Here is a 15,943-nt window from a genome sequence, read left to right on the forward strand (position 1 = left end):
TTTACCTACCCGTTGTTAGTTCTTATTTTAGGCTCCAATCTTGCAAGGTGCTCTGGATACTTTGCCCCTGCACCTGCGCAGATTTCCATTGATTTCAATGGGATGTAAGGGTCTGCCCACTTGCACAAAGCAGCTAGCATGATCAGGTTTTGTTAACTGCTACTATTTTGTATAGTTACCTAGTGTTTAATCCTTCTCTATTACTTTTTAATTTTAACCATTTCATACTGCCAAGTTTTAGTTATTTTTAACCCTTGTCTCCATCTATGCCCATTTATTTGATAGAGCTCTGTGCTAATCTTAAGAAGTCACTAAAGGTTGTGCACTGGAACTGGAATTTTCAAAGGCACCTAAGAGAATTTTTGATTGAAATTGGCTCCTTTGAAAATACCAGTTTGGTGCACAGTGTTAAGAATTTATTCGGATTTGGTTCCCTAAGTCTCTTAGGTGCCTTTGAAAATTCCAGCCTCAAAAGTCAGGGATGCAAAAAATGTATTCCCCTTATTTTCCTGTAAAGTAGTTTGCTTTTTGAATCCATGGAAACAACATGAATAATTCTGAAGTAACCCTAACAATTCTCATTGCAAATTTTTAATCTGAATGGAATGAGATAAATTTTTCAGTAAAATGTGAACGTGATTAACAAACAAGAAATATTTATTTAGAGCTACATCTTGTGAGAAAGCATGATTGGGAAAGATAAATAATGAGAAATCAGGAAAACTAAACCTTTCTTTTAACATTCTAGTGCTTTGGTGTTTCTTGACTACACCCAAACCACACTCTCATTGCATCTGAAATCCTCTCCACACCATGAATCTGCATGAGCCAGAAGAAGCAATAGATTGGTCATATTTCCCAGGAGAACTGTACAAAGAGAGAAAAAATAGTAGATTACTGGGAAAAACCTGGGAGATCTGTAATCCTTGATTTATATTGGTTATAATTTCCATGCTAATTTCCTAAATTGGTCTGAATTGGACCAAAAAACTTCCTTTAAGGGGTATGGGTATTACATTAAAATGATATTAGTGAAACAGATTTCATGTTCTATTTTTAAAATATATTTACTTCAGACTGAATCCTTCTTTCTTAGCAATATGAATAGCTAATTGCTGGAGCTCTTACATTTTTTCCTTATACGAGCAAATTGTTACATTTGTTTACTAAATGGTAAACCAAATATATAATGCCATAGTGCTTAATACAAACAATATGCAATGCTACTTTTAACAGCATAGAATCTATAGCAAACTGCCACTTCCTGTTTTTAGGTATATAAAACTGGTATTATTTTGTCTTTTACATTGGTGTAGATTCACTTTTAAAGGGACGGTATCACAATAAAACCCACAAATCCTTGTCAACCTTAATTGTGTCCCTCTAAATATATTGTATTAGTGATTATGAAGCAGGGTTAGTGTTTTATACTTTCAGAAGTCTCCAGCCCACCAAGTAAGACTTAAGTGTTAACTGTTCTCATCAATTAGCTGGCAGCAGAGAGTCCCGTTCCAAAAGAGAGTGGTTTCTTTGCTGTTTTTCAGAGTTGTGATCTTTGAGAAAAGCTTTTGAATTCCAAAAATAATAACTACATTGTTTTATGTTTTACATTTAGGTTCCTTATTGGTTCCAAGACTGATGCTGAAAGGTAAGTAGTTCATATCTTTCTTTTTTTACAGCCCGAGTTTGTCCCTTTCAGCCATAATGTACCTTACTTTCATTACTATGGAAGTAATGGCATGTGACATGGATATTAAATAGAAACAGTCAAGATCTGCAACAAGATTAAAAACGTTGCATCTCTTGCACTTTACATTTGTGGGAAGGGTGGGAGAAAGAGAGTAACTCCACACACCTTGTCCCATTTTTCTGTTAAATTCTGAAGACCATACTATGCCTTTGGATGAACCCATCAGCACTAGTCTGGTGAGAGCATTCAAGAGAAGAGTTTGGCTGTGAGACTTTGTACAAGTAAATTTGCTATCAAGTATAGCTTTAAAGAGAGTGGTTCTTTTGAACTTTAACTGTAGTGTCAAACTTCTTCTCAGTTGAATATTTTTTATTCAGGCAATATTGATTTAGCATTGTGATAAGTATTCCATCACTCCGAGAGCAAGAAGAAAAATAGTCCCCCCAATATATTTTAGCTATAGAAGGTTTACGGTTGTCTGCTGTGGTTCATTATAAAACATAAAGTAGACTTCTCCCATACTCAGTGGATTTCTCCAGACTTATGTTTCTAAACCTTTTCAGGATGGTAACCCCTAGTTCAAAGTCAAAACATTTCACAACCCCCTTACATTTATTATAAAAGTAGGAGTGAAAAATGTAACAATGATAAGCCTATATAATTTATTTGTGTTTCAAGAGACTGACCGAATACTTGACCTTGAGGGGTAAGGGTGTCATGGCAATACTGGAGAGAGATTGTCTTTGCTTTAGAGTGTAATGGGATTTTCAGTGGCTCGCAACAGCCCTGATTGCCTTTGGTGTCCTCACTGGGGATCGCAACCCACTGGTTGAGAAGCACTGCTCCACACAAGTGGATATTTTATTCTTCAAACTGATACCACAATATTTTAATTTTTTCTATCAGCTGTCTCTGTAAGGGAGTTCATATTTCTATACAATGTTGTTATGTTGCAGATCAATTTACTGAAGTTTAAAGTAAAACCGAATCACAATTCAAACCATTTTATCTAAGTGCTTGCAGTTTGCATTTCAGAATAGTGAAACAGTAGTAAGTAGGCAAAGAAAATTTAGAATATAATAAAGTTAATCTACATCTAGAACAAACAGTATAATGTTAAAAATAGTGCAAAATTGTTAATGCTTTTTCAAATCCTGTGCTGAAGTCTTTAGTGGTGTATTTCAGGGTAGTGAACCAATACCAGGAACTAGTTCAAAGTGAAGCTAAATGTCCAGTGAAGATGGTTCATAATTCAGGTGGATCAGTCAACCTAAGTCATCTTTCTCCAGGGAAGGAAATGGAAGTGAGTTTGCTCAATGTTTCTTTCTTACATTTACAATTGCTTTTTGAGTAATTACAGTTCCCTAAAGGGACTCAAAGGACAAACATCTGTCTGAAGTTTTTAAACCTACTATTATTACAAGTCTGTAATGGAAGAGATTAGAGAAAAATGCTTTTCTCAGATTTTTCTTTTTTTTTTAAATGTTGTGTCTTTGATAATGCTATGTATAGTCAGTTTCATTGTTTTGCTATAGTCCATTTTTCAGTTTATCTAGGTCTTTCATACAGCAGCAGAGCAGAGAAAAGCATTTTTAAATACAGTTCTAAAACCAATCTAAAAATTGGCAAGGGAACTTGGAGGCAGGCGTAGTGCCTGAACTGTTAACTCTTCATAAAAATGGTTTGGAGGTTTTTTTTATTAGATTTCAAAATGACAACATCCTTCTAAGGCAGGGGGTCGGCAACCTTTCAGAAGTAGTGTGCCGAGTCTTTATTTATTCACTCTAATTTAAGGTTTTGCGTGCCAGTAATACATTTTAATGTTTTTAGAAGGTCTCTTTCTCTAAGTCTAGAATATATAACTAAACTATTGTTTTATGAAAAGTAAATAAGGTTTTTAAAATGTTTAAGAAGCTTCATTTAAAATTAAATTAAAATGCAGAGCCCCCCGGACCGGTGGCCAGGACCCGGGCAGTGTGAGTGCCACTGAAAATCAGCTCGCGTGCCGCCTTCAGCACGTGTGCCAGAGGTTGCCTACCCCTGTTCTAAGGGATACATGCTCTTGGAGTGTATTCCTCTGCATGTCTGGCAGGAATTCCTGTAGCTGAAAGTTTGGTGCTGATGGACCCATCAGGCCATCTGTTTTGTTATCTCTGCTGAACATTTTAGATTGATCCCACTACTCTAGTTCTTTTTTTTACCTCAGCTAGCATTTGCTGCTTTGCTGGTCCTTTCCTCCTGGCTATCTATGTTCTCCCCTATGGCATCCCTTCTTTTTAAATAGATAAAGCTGTCCAGTTTGTTAGCCATGAACAAAGTTCTGCCGGAGTCAGCAGAGTCATAGCAAGGAAGCAACGGATCACCTTCTTTTTTGACTATCTAATCCTCTATGGATGGTAAAGCAGTTATCTTGAGTAGTGAAGAAAAGAGTTTGAAAAAGTAAAAATAAAAACTAAGTCTTTAGGGTTATCATCAACAGGAACTTAAAGGATTTTTAAAGAAAAAAATAGAAGCGCATAAAAGGAGAATAGTGTCTGTTTGCTTTTCAGAGCCATTAAAGACCACAGAATTGTATACTCTGTAAAATACAAAGAGCTAAGCATCAGCTCTTAGCATGTGTGCCCAACTTGAAAAGAACTTCAGAGGAACCATAATTCAGCTAAGAAAACTTTTGAAATTACTCTTCTAACTTTTTTTAGTGATGTGGTTAATTTTATTGTTAAAGTTAACCAGGTGTTTTTTCTAGGGCACTGATGAAGGCTGACTTAATTTCCTCTGTCACAGTCTTTTGACTCCTTTGACAGGGAGGGAAAATATCAAGCACTAATTTTATTAAGAATAATAAAAATAAATATGCAAATAATAAATTGAGTTTTTGAAGTTGTATATCTGATATTGTCTTCTGTGTGTTCTGTCATCTCCCTGAACCTGAAAGCACAGACACTATGTTTATAATACTTCTTTTATTCTGAATTTATACTCCATGCATGTAAATTAAATATTTGGCCTTTACCTGTAAATTTATTTTCCCTGAAACAGATTGTCTGACAATCTGAACTAGTAGTTGCATGGATCTAGAGGCAATTACAGCCAACTTCTAGGTAGCCTGCCATTTGTAATTCAGGACTACATATTTGAATAGCTGTAAGGCAATACTTGAACTTTATTAATTCATCTTAAAAAATTCTGTTCATAATTGGTAAAACAAAAAGCAGAACACCTTCATTCTAAATATAATGGTGCAATCATGGCAAAACTTCCATCAATTTCAGTGGAGCCAGGATTTCACCAAGTATTTATATTCCTGTTCCCATACTCTGATTCTGTACCCTGAATCCCGAGTGGGTCAGGATTGACAGACAAATTTATCGGTAAGACCAAGTTTTCCTTTCTTTCAAGAATATGTCTGTCATTCTTCTATTCCTGGGATGTCATTAGCAATGAATTCAGGATAGGGAATGAAGCAATATAATTCCCATAGTTTGTTTTATTTTAATTTTGCCACCGGTTTGGAGGCCTCTCCTGGAAAAAACTGCATCTGAAAAGGATCACAGATTGTGTTTCTAATGTCTCCCACAAAGGGAGACCACTTCCTGAAAATTGCTTTACTTTAGAATTCCAATAGAAATGCTTTAATTTAATAGTTACTTATTTCTAGCATGTATGATGTGATCTCAGATTGGGCTAATATATCTTGAATTTCTGTTTCTTCTTAGCAGCCAGAGAGTCTATCAGGGTCCGTGCAGTCTTCAGTATTGGGGAAAGGTGTAAAACATCGACCTCCTCCCATCAAACTACCTTCAAGTTCAGGAAGTAGTTCTTCAGGTAAATACTTTTTATCCTCTCCCTCCTTCTGTCTGTTTCCCTTATTTTGAAGTGTGAGGTTTAACTACTTAATGTAATAACTTTAAATATAATGGAAAAACTTTACCTCTATAGGTCATGGAGAGCGTTTTTCAAAGCTGATCTTACTGCTTTCTGATTAAACAGTATTGTTCAAGGATGTATATAATGGAAAATATTCTGACTAACATCCCTCCACAGAACCATAACGTGTGTTAATTGTGCTTTTTCAGGTAATATTTTTAGTCCACAGCAGTCAAGTGGCCACCTAAAATCCCCAACTCCTCCTCCTTCTTCTAAGCCTCCCAGTCTTTCTCGGAAACAATCTATGGATCTTAGTCAAGTTAGCATGCTTTCTCCAGCTGCCATGTCTCCTGCGAGCTCTTCACAAAGTGAGTCACGAACTAAATTCTCCATTAAATCTTAGGCTTTTGCATAATGCTTCTTGAGATAAACTTAACCAGTGGAATGGTGAAACTTAAATGTACAGTGTACTCTAAATTGTATAAGTTGTGCAAAGCTTCAGGCAGGTCTCTTGTTGACTGTATGTATTTTATGTTTACTGTAATTGTGTTTGTTTTTCTGTATATATATGTATGCACCCTTTGTGTATACGTTTTAATACATTTTATGCGACCAGTATGATTCTCTTTTTTTAAAAAGCCTGATAGCTAATGTGACAATATAAGATTCCAAAGTGTGGTTCTTTCCTCCAGTGTAAAAATAACAGTATATGAGACCAATTTGCATTTACATAATTTAAGCAACTGATTCTTTTTAAATGTCATAGGAGCTGGTACAGTTGTATCTCTATGTATGTATATAACCTGATCAGTCCCAAGGTGGCGATACAATAAACTATGAGATGATTTTTTAAAACACTCCAACACTGTTTTACAAATCATTGCTGATTACTAAAGTGTAATAATGATTATTATAGCACCATAATGTAAGGTGTTAAAATGTAATTTTCTAAAATGAGTGACATCTAAGTTTGATTTTTTTTAATTAACGACAGGATTATTGTAATTATAGATCATAAACAATTTTTAAAATATGCGTCTTGAGGCCTTTCATGAACATATTTGTACAGCGAAAGAAACCACAGCTATAGTTTTCCATTTTTTTATGAATAATTGCACACTGAACATTTCCGTATGCTGCACAGTGATATACTATGTTTTTTGCATTAAATAGTTTAAAATCTTCTGAATAGCTCAAAAGGTGTAATTTTTCTGCCTTCTTGTTTTGCACAAAGAAAAACATAAGAAAGATTTTGTAAATTTTCTAACAGTTCTATTCACACCTTTTTATGTTGCTGGTATGGATTATGTAAATCTACTGCACACAGTTGTTACTGTAAGTAAAGCTCTGGTCACAGCTTTTGGACATTCACATTTCTTTCCTTTCTTTCTGCAGGACATGAAAGCTAAAAAAGAGAACACCTCAAGAGCTTTTGGTTTTTTTTACTTTTTCTGTTTTTTGTTTTTTCTATTGTTAAACTGTGCATACTGCAGTCACAACAAATTTATCTATACATTCTACATTTAAGCAGAAGGAATTACACAGTAACTTTTAAAGATGCAGTATTATCTCCTGCAAAAAGCATTTACTTTATTTTCTCTTTTGTGATTTGACTGAAATCTGGCAAATACAGTTATCGATATCTATTTAATAGAATTTAGATGGTTACCTTTGACCCCATTTGATCACTGAAACTGTCTGTTCTTTGTTGAATCTGTTTTCCATATGTTTTAGCATGATGCTGTTATACAGACAGTACATACAGCCTATATATTTGACATTTTAGAACCAAAACCATTAACTGGGTTAAAATGGTCACTCAGAAAAATTGTACTACATTGACTTAAAAATATTTCCAACAGTCATGATTTAGTGCACTATACATTTTAAAAGGGCTTAATGGACGATACAAATTTATGTTTTGGTTAAAGAGTTAAGCATGGCAATGGGGTTTCTGTGTGATATACTGCATCTTTAATAATGAGCGAGTGCAGCAACACTCGTGTGTCATGGGTAGAAATTAACACTTGCAGTTTACTGCTTTAAAAAACTGGAACAAATTGTCAGTGCTAAATAAGATTCCATTAACCTTATTTTACAAAAGGACTGGCCTTTTATAACAAACTAGCACTTTTTATTTTTCTCAATGAGCAGGGTCTGGAACTCCTAAACCATCTACTCCTACTCCAACCAACACCCCTTCATCGACCCCACACCCTCCTGACGCTCAGAGCTCAACTCCTATTACCCCTTCTGCCACCCCTACTCCCCAAGATTCAGGCTTCACCCCTCAGCCCACTTTGTTAACCCCGTTTGCTCAGCAGCAAATGTCTCTGAGCCAGGCATTGCCTGTAATGACCATTCCTCTTTCCACCATGGTAACATCCATTACTACAGGAACCACCTCCACCCAGGTCATGGCAAACCCTGCAGGACTTAACTTCATCAATGTAGTGGGCTCTGTGTGGTAAGTTCACTTTATTTTTAATGGCTTCTTAACAACCTGCCTTATGTTGATTTACAGAAATGTTCAATATTCATTAAGCCAGGTTTTATTCAAAATGTCCAACGGAAATGTATCATTTCACCATGTAATGGCATAAATCAGTTAATGCAGTTTTATGAGGTGTTCAAACAGAAGAAACCCAGTATTTGAATGCTGATGAAGTTGAATGAGAACCACTGAACTGTGTACTTTGAGTTTTTAAGATGTATAGGGTTTAATTACACTAGAGCTTACCTAGCTACAAAAACTATGATAGCTCTTGAGATTTTGTTCTTACAATTTTTCCAGTTGAATGTTATCTTTTTATTAATCATTACGAGAGAGGAGATGGAATATGCAAACCATTCCAAATTAAAAATAATCAGACAAAATTCTGTGTAAAAGCCCCTGTGAGTGAAACACTCTGTGTAAAATGTTTATAATAAGAACTTAAGAATGGCCATACTGGGTCAGACCAAAGGTCCATCTAGCCCAGTATCCTGTCTTCCGACAGTGGTCAATGCCAGGTGCCCCAGAGGAAATGAAGAGAACAGGTAATCATCACGTGATCCATTCCCTGTCGCCCATTCCCAGCTTCTGGCAAACAGAGGGTAGGGATATCATCCCTGCCCATCCTGGCTAATAGCCATTGATGGACCTATCCTCCATAAATTTATCTAGTTCTTTTTTGAACACTGTTATAGTCTTGGCTTTCACAACATCCTCTGGCAAAGAGTTCAACAGGTTGACTGTGCGTTGTGTGAAAAAATACTTCTTTTTGTTTGTTTTAAACCTGTTGCCTATTAAATGGAATGTCAGTGAATCTGATTTATGAGTACTTAACTTTATTAAGCATTTTTACACTTATTCTGAGACTTAAATATTATTCTGTATTTTTTAAAAGCACTTCTGCCAACAGTGGAATTTATTCTGTTATTACCAAGGTAGATTTCTATTAACTTAAAGTTGCTTTTGCTATCTGCTGTGTAAAACACAGAGTGCACCCTAATGATGTCAGATGTGTGAATTACTCATCTGAACTCTCCAGCAGCAACTCATTACTCCAAATCCATTAAACAGATTTTTTCAAGTTGCTGAAGGAAAACATGAGCCTACTCTCCAGCTTTTATGTCCTGTCAGTGCTGCTGTATTTAAGGTTGTGTTAGTCTTTGTATTTGGAAACACTGCAGGCTTAGAATAAAAGAACCTGTACACTTTATTCTTCCTGTGATGATTGATATCACAGTGAGTTGTGTACACAGAAGGAGGGTAGGATATGGACCTATATATTCCAAATCCTAGGTACTTTATGATACTCCTTTATGTGTTTTTCTAAATGTCTGGGTTGTGGAGAACACGTAGCAGGTTTCACACTCAGCTGTAACATTCATTTAATGTTAGTTTGTGATGAATTAATCAATAGGGTGACTATAAATGTTGTTCTGATCGGTCACCTTAAATATAACCTTATTTAGAGTGAACTGTTGATTGTGTTGTTAAAGACTGGAAGGCAAAAATCTAGTTGTTCACACACATTTGTGCCACTTGGATTTAATGTGTTTTCTTTCCTATTCTACAGTGGAGCACAGACATTGATGAGTGGCTCAAACCCCATGCTGGGGTGTAATACTGGTGCCATAACCCCTGCAGGTATAAATCTGAGTGGCATTTTACCATCAGGAGGTCTGGTGCCAAGTGCACTGCCAGCTGCAATGCAGTCTGCCTCTCAAGCAGGTTAGTATGAATCAGCTAAAAAGCTGTCATGAGGAACATTCAGATCAGGTTAAATAGCAAGAGCCCTTTAACCACAGTGGGCAGAAGAGTTCAACAAGAATTTGTGTGCGCCAGTGAATGGATAGTGTGTACATTCAGGCTTGAATCCACAAAGGGACTTAGGCATTGCAACACTCAGGTGCCTAGAAAATCACAAGAACAACATTGGCATCCACAAGGGCTAAGTTAGGCACCTAGACTCCCTATGCAATGAAGGGGGGGGAAATAAGTGCCTAAGAATGGGATCCACAAAAGCCAGCATACTAGATGGGGAGCTGCCTAACTAGCCAATGGGAGATTCTGATGAGAGGAGTTTGTCTTAAACCCCTCCCTAGAGAGAGGAAGAGGTGGTAGCCCAGTGGAGACCGCACTCATCCCGAATGTGGGAGAACCAGGTTCAATTCCTATCCCAACTGATGGGGAGAAAGGATTTGAAGAGGGGTCTTCCATGTCCTTAACCACTAGGTTTTGGGACCTTCTGCTATGGGTCTGCCTTAGTCTCTCCTGTCAAAGCTGTTTCACTGTGGATGAATAATTATAAAGTCATTGGAGCATGGGGACTGGACCCAGGTAAGTGTGCTATCTGCCAGGCTGTAGAGTCATTCTCTCTCTGGCCCAATGACTATTTATCCAAAGTGAACAGCCTCAACTGGAGAGACTGAGGGTGAGCCCACATCAGAATAAAACAGCTCAGCGGTTCGAGCACTCTCCTGAGAGGTGGGAAACCCGTGTTCAAATCTTTTCTAGCCCTCAGGCAGAGGGGAGAATGAACCTAGGTCTCCCACATCCAGGTGAGTGCTCAGACGACTGTGTTAGAAGTTATAAGTGAGGTGGCCCTGCCACTGCTGGATTTTGAATGGAGCCTGATCCGGCAGGTGTGTTCTGAGTATGTTTGGATCAGGCCCAAAGGCAAGATAGGCATTTGCTTGCCTCTCTTTTCCTGGCTTGCAGATCACATTGGGGCAGAGGTGTGCAACATATGTGAGGTGCGCATGACCAGAGGCAGAAACTTAGATGCCTAGGCAACTTTTACGTTTAGATGGCAGCTGAGGGGGGCTGGTGTTGTAGATTGCAGTGGCACCTAAATCTGAGCCGCTGGCACCTAAGTCCCTTTAGGATGTAGGCCTCACTGAATTTGGGGATGATCTCTACATTCTTAGTCCCCAGGTCAGCTGAGGTTGAGTGTGTCTGAAGTAGTTATTTTAAGGGGCTAGGTTAGGGTTGCTAACTTTCTACTCGCACAAAAACGAATACTCTTGCCCTGCCCCTCATCCGAGGCCCCAACCCTTCTTCAAGGCCATGCCCCTGCTCCATCCCCCCTCCCTCTGTCGCTTGCTCTCCCCACCCTCAGTCACTCACTCATTTTCACCAGGCTGGCTCCAGGGGTTGGGGTGCGGGAGGAGTGAGGGCTCTGGCTGGGGGTGCGGGCTCCAGGGTGGGGCCAGAAATGAGGAGTTCAGGGTGCGGGAGGGGGCACTGGGCTGGGGCTGCAGGGTTCGGAGTGCGGGAGGGGGCTCCAGGCTAGTGCAGGGGGATGTGAGGGCTCTGACTGGGGGTGCAGGTTCTGAGGTGGGGCTGGGGATAAGGGGTTTGGTGTGTAGGAGGGTGCTCCGGGCTGGGATGAGGAGTTTGGAGGGCAGGAGGGGGATCAGGGCAGGGAGTTGGGGCGCCGGGAGTGAGGGCTCTGGTTGGGGGTGCGGGGGCTGGGGATGAGAGGTTAAGGGTGCAGGAGGGTGCTCTGGGCTGGGATTGAGGGGTACGGAGGGTGGGAGGGGGATCAGGGCTGGGACAGGGGGTTGAGGCACAGGAGCGGGTGCAGGCTTCGGGCGGCGCTTACCTCAGGTGACTCCCGGAAGCAGCGGAATGTCCCCCCTCTGGCTCCTACGCCAAGGTGTGGCCAGGTAGCTCTGCGTGCAGCCCGCCCTCAGGCACCGCCCTCGCAGCTCCCATTGGCCGCGGTTCCTGGCTAGTGGGCGCTGAGGAGCAGGTGCTTGGAGTGGGGGCAGTGCAAGGAGCCCCTCGCTGCCTCTACGCCTAGGGGACATGCCTCTGCTTCCGGGAGCCGCGCGGCGCTACGGCAGGCAGGAAGCCTGCCTTAGCTCCGCGGTGCTGACTGGAGTCACCAGGGTCCCTTTTTGACCGGGCGTTCCAGTCGAAAACTGGACACCTGGCAACCCTAGGTTAGGTTAGGGAGATGTATTATATATCTGGTTATACATTTGGATCACCCATCAGGGGGAGTTTCTGAGGTAGGTTACGTTGCAAGTTCAGAAGTGACTATGGCAATCATCACTACTAGAAGAAAAGTAAAATATGAAAACATCCCAGAATTTAGGAAGAGGACCCACACTTCAGTGCTTCAGGCCCTTATTCTTTTACTAGACTGTGTTTTAATCTAGGTATGTTTTTAGCTTCTTAACTGCCATAAAATATTACGGTAGAAATCAATATGCTTCAACATTCATAAATTAGAAGTGTTTAAGTTCTTAGGCTCCAACCTTTTTGAAAACAGGACAGAAAAACACCTAATGTTTGTTAGATGTTTATCCTCTCAGAAATGCTTCTGGACTTGGAGATCTTCAAAAAAAGCCATTATAATTTGCAGCATTTCAATATTTTCCTTTCTCTAATGCAGCTATCAGTAACTGCTGTTTCATTGGGATTCCAGACATGTCCATGTGTGGGATGCAAACTGTAATGTATTTTAAAAATAGAGGAAGAACTACAGAACATCTGGGAGGATGCTCTCTGCATACTTTATCTTGTCCAAACACAGTAGTAGTTTGCAATGTACCATGTTTAATACTGGTAGAACTTCCTTTCTAATCAGTCTGTTCCCCTGAGCTGCATCTGGATAATCGTGCAATTTACAGTTCTACAGATAAAATACAATATTCTGCTAAAGTATAAAACTTAACCTTCCCATGCTGCAAGCTTGGATTATTTAGAAATAATCCCATTGGCATGGTGTGGTGTGATGTATTTGATTTGATGATGTGCATCTAACTAAGTAATGGTTGCCTACTTTTAATTAACAGGCAGCCCTTTTGGTTTAAAAAATGCTTCAGGTCTTCGGCCCTTAAATCTACTACAGGTAATTAATGTATTTGGACACATTAATAATTGTTTGCATAATTCTATATAGATGTGTTGATTAGTGCTTTTGGTCACATAGACCTCCAGCTCCTTGGAGCCAGGTGTTCCGAGACATGCCATTTATTGAAAATGTTTCATTTTATTATTTTAATTTGAATGCATAAGACAAGAAAAGGTCTGTGCTAAGAGAATAGGTGCCTTAAACGATAACTAAAATCAGTCTATAAAACAGCAAACCTGAGGCCATCCTTCCCCCACTAACAAATCAACCAGTCTTGAATGACATAAAATAAGCTGTAGAAATAGTGAAATTTGAAACTTGAATTCAAGTGGCTAATTGCATTAAAAAAAAAAATCAATTTTTAAGCCTTTGCTTTTGCTTTCACTGAAAAGTAGTTGTTTTCATTTTTAGTTATGATTGTTTGAAAACTGCAAAATTAACAGTGCAATAGAAATCCCCTGTAAATTAACCAGCATAGGTCTTAAGAACGATGAACTATGCATGTGCAGCTGGGTTACTAGTTGATACAAAGAACTTGCAGTCTCTACTATCGGAAATAGAAAGCTATGCGACACAAATAGTTCCAGACAAGGAGTTTACAAACTCTGAATAAACTTCTTTAATTTAAACAAAAAATAAAACCCAAGGGGGAGAATTCTTGATTGCATCTGAGCTCTGATCAAATGCAGGGCGGGGTGGGGGGCAGCTATCAGGTCCAGCACAAGTTAGAGCTGCAAAGGAGCAGCTCTAAATTACACTAGTGGTGCAAGATCCTTCAGGAACCTTACATCAGAGTAGGATTGATCCCCCATGCTGCTTTCCTGTACTCCCTGCTGCCAGGAGCATGGGGTGTGGCTGGCACAGGAGACAGCTGTGTCAGAGGAGAGTTCCTCTACCTAGGAGGGAATTCTCCATTGACTGTAGTCAGCTGTTTTAAGTCCACTTTATGCCACTTATACAGAATATAGTGGATTTAGTAGACTAGGGGATGTGGCACTAGGAAATGAAATGTAAATGTAAATTAAGAGTCAGGTTGCACAGTTAAACTCAATGCAGTTCACAAATGCACAAGTCAAATTTATATCTGTATATGGACTCTTCAAGTCCTGGTTAAATGTGCAGCTTATAATAATAGGATATCTCCATTAATTATAATTATCTCCTAGAACTGGAAGGGACCTTGAAAGGTCATCGAGGCTAGCCCCCTGCCTTCACTAGCAGGACCACGTACTGATTTTGCCCTAGATCCCGAAGTGGCTCCTTCAAGGGTTGAACTCACAACCCTGAGTTTAGCAGGCCAGTGCTCAAACCACTGAGCTATCCCTCCCTGTTTGTTTTAAAATATATATTATAAACCATGGAGGATTTAGTGTGCTAATTTAACTTTGCTCTTGGAATCTTAACTTTTTTACATTTCTTGTCTTCCTTGAGTTTAATTGTGTAACCTTCATATTGCAGTTACAGTTCTTTTTGTGTGTGTGTGTGTGTGTGTGTGTGTGTGTGTGTGTGTGTGTGTGTGTGTGTGTGTGTGTGAGAGAGAGAGAGAGAGAGAGAGATTATGAAGATATTAGTGAAATGCTTGTATTTACATTACACCTAAGGCTGTCATTTCAGGCTATGCTCTTGAATCTCCTCTCTCTTACACTGTTATAAATCAAGAATAATTCAATTGAAATCAGTGCAGTTGGTAAAACTGGTGTAAGCAAGAGGAAACAGGCCCCATATTTAATTAATATCTGTTGCATCAGATTCTTCACAATTTACTACTAGGAAGCCTTCATCCAAATAAAATAAAATGGTTTAAACATGGAATTAATGAAGTATTCTGATGTTACAGGTATCCATTAACCTACATTTTTATTAGCAATGTGTAAAATCTGCACAATTGTATTTAAATAGAACAATGATAATAATATACTTTTCTCCCTAGGAATCTAGGGCTACAACTTATGCAGACTATTTCTGAAAAATGAGGCCTTTTCAAAAACAGCAGCATTTAAAAAATATCTGCAAGAAGTAATTTAATATCTAGATCTTTATTTGTGCTCATCCCCGGAGAATGGCAGGCTCATGAATGTGATTGAATTATGTCTTTTGTTTTTAATCTGGAACAGCTTCCTGGTGGTTCACTTATTTTCAACCCACTTCAGCAGCAACAGCAGCAGCAGCAGCTCTCTCAGTTCTCTCCACAGCAGCAGTCCCAGCAGCCTGCAACCTGTAGTCCGCAACAACAGGGAGAACAGGTGTGCCAGTTACCCTCAGTCTGAGTTCATAAATACATTGGAAAACTGTTGAACCGCATAGTTTACTCACAAATGATTATACCTTTCAGGTGGTGAGTGGTTGATTGGAGTAGTTGTTTAAAGGAAGAGGAAATGAACAATTCTAGTTTACTAAATAACAAGGATCTATTTTTGGATGGTAAAAGTCATTCATAATTTCTCCTTTTACATGATCTAGGAATATAAAAATAAGTTGTGTTGCCCAGTTAGTATACTGTCCCTTCAGCTCTGTAGTCATGCCAATACTGAAAAGACCATTATGGTTTGCTTCTAACAATTCCTGTATTGCTTAACTTTGTTTTAGTTAGCAAAGAACTGGCAAAGATAGTGTAGCCTTGCACATTTACTGTAGGATATCAGCTGCATAGGTTTGTATGAATTCGCTAGCCTTAAATTGAAATAAGCATTCATATAGTATAATGAAAGTGGAAAGACCCATTGCATTCTAAACTCCACTTTGACTCCCCTTTTAACTTTGTCAGAAACATCTCCTCTTTGGCCTAAAAATTGTTCATTTCAGATCAGAAGAGAATTTTGTTTTTTAACATTCACATGCATGTTGGGTAAGCAGGTTTTTAGTTACAGAGTATTGGAAACTTAGCATTTTAAATAAACATAACTTTTTTTTCTATGACTTAAAAAAGAGCTGATTTTAAGGTATTGGATTTCTCAGGCATTTAGTCCTCCATGAAGACAGGGCTAATAAAATCTTATTTAAAACCACATTTTCTAACCATTTCATTGACAAC

The 15,943-nt window shown here is 38.9% G+C and overlaps 1 protein-coding gene across 1 annotated transcript in view; it reads left to right on the forward strand.

The window, feature by feature from the left end:
- Window positions 1-15,943, forward strand: part of SUPT20H (SPT20 homolog, SAGA complex component) — a 58,419-nt gene that overhangs the window by 36,741 nt on the left and 5,735 nt on the right. The window contains exons 15-22 of the mRNA XM_065418417.1: window positions 1,616-1,648; window positions 2,876-2,993; window positions 5,407-5,515; window positions 5,767-5,925; window positions 7,955-8,024; window positions 9,622-9,776; window positions 12,854-12,909; window positions 15,027-15,155. Of these exons, the coding sequence (XP_065274489.1) occupies window positions 1,616-1,648; window positions 2,876-2,993; window positions 5,407-5,515; window positions 5,767-5,925; window positions 7,955-8,024; window positions 9,622-9,776; window positions 12,854-12,909; window positions 15,027-15,155 (829 nt within the window). The remainder of the gene's footprint in view (window positions 1-1,615; window positions 1,649-2,875; window positions 2,994-5,406; window positions 5,516-5,766; window positions 5,926-7,954; window positions 8,025-9,621; window positions 9,777-12,853; window positions 12,910-15,026; window positions 15,156-15,943) is intronic.

The sequence above is a fragment of the Emys orbicularis genome, chromosome 1 (genome assembly GCF_028017835.1).
Source record: "Emys orbicularis isolate rEmyOrb1 chromosome 1, rEmyOrb1.hap1, whole genome shotgun sequence".
NCBI lineage: Eukaryota > Metazoa > Chordata > Testudines > Emydidae > Emys > Emys orbicularis.